This window comes from Chiloscyllium plagiosum, chromosome 14, assembly GCF_004010195.1.
Source record: "Chiloscyllium plagiosum isolate BGI_BamShark_2017 chromosome 14, ASM401019v2, whole genome shotgun sequence".
Lineage (NCBI taxonomy): Eukaryota > Metazoa > Chordata > Chondrichthyes > Orectolobiformes > Hemiscylliidae > Chiloscyllium > Chiloscyllium plagiosum.
This window is the reverse complement of record NC_057723.1, coordinates 6,454,382-6,462,706: the sequence shown is the minus strand read 5'-3', so window position 1 is coordinate 6,462,706 and position 8,325 is coordinate 6,454,382. Positions and strand designations below refer to the sequence as shown.

The 8,325-nt window shown below is 46.3% G+C and overlaps 1 protein-coding gene across 1 annotated transcript in view; it reads right to left on the bottom strand.

The window, feature by feature from the left end:
• Positions 1 to 8,325, bottom strand: part of LOC122556442 (annexin A6-like) — a 58,049-nt gene that overhangs the window by 24,890 nt on the left and 24,834 nt on the right. The window contains exon 3 of the mRNA XM_043703091.1: positions 980 to 1,076. Within this exon, the coding sequence (XP_043559026.1) occupies positions 980 to 1,076 (97 nt within the window). The remainder of the gene's footprint in view (positions 1 to 979; positions 1,077 to 8,325) is intronic.

The following is an 8,325-nucleotide window of genomic DNA, read 5'->3' as shown; positions in this document are numbered from 1 at the left end:
TGCAAAATATTCATTTAGTATCTCACCCATTTTCTGTGGCTCCACACAAAGGCCGCCTTGCTGATCTTTGAGGGGCCCTATTCTCTCCCTGGTTACCCTTTTGTCCTTAATGTATTTGTAAAATCTTTTTCGATTCTCTTTAATTCTATTTGCCAAAGTTATCTCATGTCCCCTTCTTGCCCTCCTGATTTCCCTCTTCTCCTACATTTTCCCCTGACTAATGCATCTAACCTACACATCCCTGGACACTATGGGCAATTTAGCATGGCCTATTCACCTAACCTGTACATCTTTGGACCGTGGGCGGAAACCCACACAGACACAGGGAGAATGTGCAAACTCCACATAGACAGTCCCCCAAGGGTGGAATCAAACCCAGGTCCCTGGCGCTGTGAGGCAACAGTGCTAACCACCATGCTGCCCCTGATAATCTCAGTTACGTAGGGTGGCATAGCGCCTCAGTGGTTAGCACTACTGCCTCACAGCACCACGGACTCAGGTTCGATTCCACCCTTGGGGGACTGTCTGTGTGGAGTTTGCACATTCTCTCCGTGTCTGCGTGGGGTTTCCCCAGGGTGCTCTGGTTTCCTCCCACAGTCCAAAGATCGATGGGCCACGCTAAATTGCCCCATCGTGTCCAGAGATTTGCTGGCTAGGTGGATTAGCCATGCAGGGATTGGGTGGGATGTTCTTTGGAGGGTTGGTGTGGACTCGATGGGCCAAATGACCTGTTTCTATATTATAGGAATTCTATGTCTGGTGGGTTTCCTTCCTTTATGAAAATGGGTGAACCGGGTTGGGTTGTCAGCATATTCATGGTTACTTTTTGCATCCTGTAACCAGAATTCCAACTGGCCATGGTGGAATTTGACTGGTACTGGACTCTGCGTCCCCCTTTATAAGGCTGTATTCACTAATGACTGTGACCAGCTGGCAAAGGCTGTGCAAGAGTTGACTTTCCCAGGGGAAGTCTCCTTACCAAATCCTTTCATCGCGTTGTACAGATTTTCTGCATCTTGATTGGCAGAAAAATCCTGAGCGGCTTTCACGCTGCCTCTATATCCAGATCTGGAACCCTGTTCAAATTTTAACAACAGCATGAACGATTTAAAAATAGGTCAGTCAAAAATACAGTAAACCTTTTATTATCCGGGACGTATGAGACCAGGAGTGTGCTGATTGATCAAACACTCCGGATAATCAAGTGGTCAGTATGATCAATGTAAAAACACACAATAAGTAATAGAATAGTAACGTGGGGAGTGTATACACATCACTGTTCGACTTTATTTATAGCATAAATCACTTAAATAGTAATGCAACTTTGACTTAAATAAAACTTTACAGCAGACAGTCTTCTCACTCACACCCTCAACTGACTCTTTGGAGATCGTGGTATTTGAGGAGGAACTAACTTGAAATTGAATCAACTGTTGATATTTCACACAGCCACTCGATTGAATAACCAGAATACTTATATCGAGGTAAATAAGTTAAAAACTATAATAAAGGGACAGAATAACACAGTAATACAGTCTACATCGGACACACAAAATCATAGAATCCCGACAGTGTGGAACAGGTCTTTCGGCCCGACATATCCACGCTGACCCTCTGAAGAGTAACCCATCCAGATCCATTCCCCTACCCTATTACTCTACATTTCCCCTGAGTAATGCACTTAACCTACACATCCCTGAACACTAAGAGGCAATTTAGCATGGCCCATATACCCCTCCTGCCCATCTTTGGACAGCTGAAGGTGTACCATTTGCCCATTTCCCTCCTCCCTATAGAAGGGCCCAATCACACCTTCCAGTTGAAGCAACGCTTTGCCTCTTCTCACAATCTGGCCGACTGCATTCGCTGCTCACAATGTGGTCCCCTGTACATCGGGAAAATGAAGAGTAGGTTGGATGACCGCTTTCGCAGGACACCTACGTTCTGTCCGCAAGAAAGACCCTGAGCTTCCAGTTTCCTGCCACTTTCACACGCCACCCTGTTCCCTGGCCAACATCAGGCTTGCTGCAGTGCTCCAGTGAGGCTCGGTGCAAGCTGGAAGAACAACATCTCATCTTCCTCCTGGGGACCCTGCAGCTTTCTGGACTCAAAATCGAGTTCAGTAATTTTAAGACTTGAGGCACCTTTTCCCATATCCTTACCCCACCCCCACACGCCAGGCCTTGTTATCACCTCCCCATCCACCACCACCCTCCTCTGCCTGGCTGAACGTGTTGTCTCACTGTACAATTTCTCCTTTAATTCATCTCACTTCTGCCGAGTCAAAGGAGTGAAGTGCCTATGGGCACCCGCATGGGTCCCAGTTACGCCTGCCTCTTTATGGGGTATGTGGAACAGTCCTTGTTCCAGTCTTACACTGGCTCTCTCTCATAACTCTTTTCTCAGAACATCAACGACTGATTGCTTTGGTGCCACATCATGTTCCTGACAGGACCTTGAAAACTTCGCTCAGTTTGCCTCCAATTTCCATCCCTCTATAATTTTCACATCATCCACTTCTGACACTTCCCTTCCTTTCCTTGACCTGTCTCCATTTCGGGGAATAACCGATCCATTGCCATCCACTACAAAGCCACAGAGTCCCATAGCTGCCTTCACTATGGGTCTTCACATCCCATGCCCATCCCATTCTCCCAGCTCCTTCGCCCACGTTGGATCTATTTGGATCATGCCAGCTTCCAAATCAGCACTGCTGACGTGACTTGCTTCTTCCATTACCGTTCTTCAAACCTTCTCCATCCGTTGCTCCCGATGTGGTCTCTACATCGGAGAGACCATGTGCAGGCTCAGGGATTGGTTTGCAAAGCATCTGTGCCCTGTACCCTCCAATCAACACCACCTTCCAGTAGCCAGCCATTTTAATTGCCCCTCCCACTCCCCCGGCGACATGTCCATCCTTGGCCTCCTCCAGTGTCAGAGTGAGGCCAAACGCAAACTGGAGGAACACCACCTGATATTTCACCTGGGGAGCTTACAGATCAATGGCCTCAATATTGACTTCACCAGCTCCAAACTCCCTCACCCCCAGCCTTATCCTATGTCCAGCCCACCCCCTCCTCCTCGCTCCCTGACCTGCCCTAACCTGTTGTGGTTCTGAGCTCCCTTCCCCCTCCCCAGTCCTGATGAAGGATCCCGACCCAAAACGTCGACTCCCCTGCTCCTCCGATACCGTTTGACCTGCTGTGCCTTTCCAATTCCACCTTTTAATTGACTCTGGATTCACAACGCGGCCTGTCCTAGTGCTTGTGAAATCCCGGCAATGGCAGCAGGGCACTAACTGGCATCTAACTGGCTTGTGGGCGTGCCCACTTCCAACTGCCTTCCCTGCCTCTGGGAAAACAGGCAGGGCTGGATGGGAGGGGTTGAGGGGTGGGGAGGGCAAAGCTCACATTAGAAGGAAAAGAGTTTGAAATGATACATCCTGGTGTGACCTATACGCCTCAACACAGAGTTACAGAATATTTATTTATTTCCAAGCAACATTGCTATTTTTATTTTAATTCATTCCTCCCTCGAGGATAGCACCTTCCATTGAACCCAAACCTTTCCACCAAAGACCGTAGCATCCTGCCCCTCATCTCTGGCTCAATTGTAGACTAATTGTTAAAGATTAATTGCCTTAGTTCATCAAGAACAGCATTAATTCCAGCTTGATCTTGACATCCAGATGCCAGAAACTCAGGTCACAGTGGAGGACTTCGCGTCTCATCACCAACTTTGTCATAGGTACAGGAAAAGTCCATTCAGCCCCTCTAACCAGTTCTGTCATTCAATTAGATCATGGCTATGGCCTAATTTCATACACTTGCCTTTGGTCCATATCCCTTAATACCAAGACTCAGAGTCATAGAAATGTACAGCACAGAAATCTTCAGTCCAACTTGTCCATGCCGACCAGATATCCTAACCTAATCTAGTCCCATTTGCCAGCACTTGGCCCATGTCCCTCTGACTCCCTCTCTACAGCCGCTGCCTAATCTGTTGAGTATTTCCAGCATTTTCTGTTTCTTTCCGATCTACAGGATTGACATTTTGGACATCTTTGTCTATTGTTCTTGCATCTTGCTTTTCCTATAATCTCCAGCATCCAGGCTAGCCCAGTGAAATCCCCCAACCAGAACTGCGAACAGGCAGGGAATCTGTTTACAAACTATTTTCAACAATTTCTGGTCGAACCTAGGAATACTTCCTCCCGAGATGTTGTAATTGAAGGAGGATGTTGTATCGAATACACTGAACCTAGGAGATACACACAGGCTAAACATGTGTGAGGCTGAGGGGACAGGACAGAGTAGGTGCTGAAAGGATGTTTCCCCTTAGCATAGAGTAAGAAATCTACAACATAGAAAAAGTCCCTTCGGCCCATCTATGCCAGTCAAAAATCAACCCCCTCACTACCCTAAGCCCATTTCCCAGCACTTGGCCTGTAGCCCTTTATGTCTTAGCATCGCAATACACATCGAAATCTTTCTTCGATGTGACGAGGGTTTCTGCCTCTGTCCCCCCTAATAGGAAGTGAGTTCCAGATTCACACCAGCCCCTGGGTGAGAAAGGTTTTTCCTCACAGGCCCCTGTAAACCCTCTGCACCTTCCCTTAAATCCACACCCCGCTCATTGATCCCTTCAGCGAGGAGTAACGTTTCTCCCTCCCTACCTTGTCTTCGCGCCTCAATTTTCCCCATCTCCATCCCATCCTCTCTCAGCCTCCTCCAAGGAAAACAACCCCAGTCTGTCCAGTCTCTCAGGAGTAAGTGTGACGTTGGGGAGTTTGTGGGGAGTGAGTTTGACGGTGGGCAATTGAAACTCTCCAGCCCCGGCAACATTCTGATAAATCTCCTCTGTACCTCTCCAGTGCTATCACATCCCTCCTATAATGGATTTTAGAACTGTGGAAGAGGGAGAGGCTGGGGAATACAATCTAAAATAAAGGGTCTCCCTTTAAAGCGAAAGACAAGGAGAATGTTTTTAATGGAGAGAGTTGTGTGCCTGAGCTTACTCTTCCCCCGAGAGTGTTGGAGGCTGTGTCCTTGAAGAGAGATCGCTGGATAAATTGTTGACTAATAAGGGACTCAAAGGCTATTGGGATTGGACAGGAAAGTCAAGTTGAGGCCACAAATCGGCCATGATCCTATCAAAGAGCAGAGAAGATTCAAGGGGCCAAATGACCTACTCCTGATCTGTATGATTGCATAACACAGACAACCCAGTCTGAGGAGATGGACCTCACTCAGGAGGACGACGCAGGATGTGGCCAATTCGACACAACATTCATTAACACCAACAATGGACAAGGAAGGGAAGGGGACTGAAGGTGATCTTGACCAACTTCAATGTTTTCGCAATATTGCAACATGATCGTATCTCCATACCAACCAACAATGACACACCATTCCACTGAATAACAATCACAATCATCCATTCTGATGATGGAAGATTTCCACCATCTTTAACATAGTTTCCCAGGACATTATTTTGCCATAAAACACAGGAACAGCAGTAGGCCATTCAGCCCATGCTCTACTACACCATGAGATCTAGGCTGATCTGATAATCCTCAACGGCATCTCATCCCCATGACTCTTGATTCTCTTAAAGATCTGTCTGTCTCAGCCTTGAATACATTTAATGCCCCAGCCCCAACAGCCCCTTGTGGGAAAGAATTCTACAGATGCACTCCCCTCAGAGAAGGAACTCTTCCTTATCTGGGATATGATTAAACTGGAGAGGGTTGAGAAATGATTTACCAGGATGATGCCAGGAATGGAGGGTTTGAGTTATAAAGGGAGGCTGGATAGGCTGGGACTTTTTTTCACCGGAATGTCAGAGGTTGAGATGTGACCTTAGTGAGGTTTATAAAATCATGAGGGGCATCAATAAGGTGAATAGCAAAGGTCTTTTCCTGAGGGTGGGGGATTTCAAGACAAAAGAGGCATAATTTTAAGGTGAGCAGAGAAAGTTTTAAAAAGGTCATGAGGGGCAACTTTTTAAACACAGAGGGTGGTGCGTGTGTGGAATGAACTTCCAGAGGAAGTGGTGGATGTGGATACAGTTACAATGTTTAAAAGACATTTGGATAAGTACATGGGTAGGAAAGGTTTGGCTGGATGTGGGCCAGGAGCAGGCAGGTGGGACTGATTTAGTGTGGGAAACCAGGTTGGCTTGATGATTTGGACTGAAGGGTCTGTTTCCGTGCTGTATGACTGTCTTAAATAGGTGACCTCTTACTCTGAGATGTTGCCCTCTAGTCCTAGACTCTCCCACAGTGGGAAAATAACCTTTCTGCACCTCCTCTGACAATCCCCCTAAGAATCTGCCCTCCTTACCTGGTCTGGCCTACATGTGATTCCAGACCCACGGCAATTTGGTGATCTCTTAATAGCCCTCAGGTCAATTAGCAATTGTTCATAAATATTAGCCTTTTCAATGATGCCCAAATCCCAAGATAATCCTTAGCGCCACTTTACCCATAAACCTCAATTCTCTCACCGATTAAAAATCTGTCTCTCTCAGCCTGCAACATACTTAATGACCCAGTCTCCACAGGCCTCTCCACGTCACTGGCTTTAACATCACAGTGCCACATCTTTGGCATCAACCTGATAAAGTGCAGACAACAGCCACTGAATGACAGGACAGATTCAGGGGATTACAGCCTACTCCTGTTTCTCCACTGCGATCTCTCACTTCATGTTATAAACCCTCGTCTCTAATCGCTGCTGAACAGCAAATAGCTCAAGAAAATGTAAAAATCAAATTGATGAGGAAAACGCGGCTTCCTGAGTTTTGACAGATCTCACCCACGCTGTGCTGTTCACAATATTAAAAATCAAACAACACCAGGTTATAGTCCAACAGGTTCACTTGGAAGCACTAGCTTTTGGAGCACTGCTCCTTATCAGCTGGTTGTAGAGTATAAGATTGTAAGACACAGTGGGTGGCACGGTGGCACAGTGGCTCACCCACGCTGTGCTGTTCACAATATTAAAAATCAAACAACACCAGGTTATAGTCCAACAGGTTCACTTGGAAGCACTAGCTTTTGGAACGCTGCTCCTTATCAGCTGGTTGTAGAGTATAAGATTGTAAGACACAGAATTTATATAAAAGTTTACAGTGTGATGCAACTGAAATTATATATTGAAAGAGACCTGGATTATTTGTTAAATCTCTCAACTTTTACAATGACCATGTTGGCTTTAGTCCTTTTGTATATAAATCCCAGAGCTCTTTTTTAAAGTCACATTCTCAAGTGAATTTTAACAATGGGTGCCATATCAGCTCAGATAATGCAGTGAAGGTGTGAGGTTAAAGTCTGTCTATGCCCCAATGTTCAAACTGATTCTATTTCTAAAAAAGGGATTTACAGAATCTTACATGGATTCATGCAGTTTTTGAGCAAGATAAAATGTAATTCTGCAGTACAAATCCACCCCACAAACCTATATGGCACCTATCAGTAATGCAGTGTTAGCAGTGAACCATAGAGACAGATTAACCAGATATCAAGGTTAGACACTACAACAGGAGATGGTATAGTGGGAGAGGCTGACGCAGGTAGAGACTGAGAGGTTTGTGAAGGGACAGTGATAGATAGGGAAAGGGAGGAGGTAAAAACAATGACTGCAGATGCTGGAAACCAGATTCTGGATTAGTGGTGCTCTTCCTGTGCTCTTCCAGCATCACTAATCCAGGGAAAGGGAGGAGACAGACACAACAACTGTTTTTTTTTAGCACCTTCAACAGAGTAAAACGTTCTGAAGGGCTTCATGGGTCTTTAGAAATCAAATTAAGTCACAGAGGGAGATATTAGAAGAGATAATGAACAGCTTGTTAGCTTGGGTTTCCTGATAAAGGGGGGTGGAGCAGATTAAGGAAAGAATTTCAGAGTTTATGGCCATGGTAACGAGAGGTACGTCCACCAATAGTGGGCTGAGGAAAATCAGGGATGTTGAAGAGGCTACGCAAAGGAAGGGACAGGGAGGGACAGGCTGCGAATTTTACCATCAAGACATAACTTGACCAGTGGTCACCGTGCCTCAGTGAGCAGAGGGGAACACGGGAATGGGATCGATGGGGCAAAGACCCAGGCAGCAGAGCTTTGAGGAAGTGGGAGATAAGGACTGTGCTGGAATATTCAAAACTGGAGATTGGCAAGATCAGGGTTTCGGTGGATAACAGAGATAGGGAGAGAAAGAGAGAGAGAAGGAGAGACAGAGACAGGGACAGAGAGAGCAAGGGAAGGAGGGAAAGAGAGACAGGGACAGAGAGAAGTGGGGCAGAGAGAGAGAGAGAGAGAGAGGGACA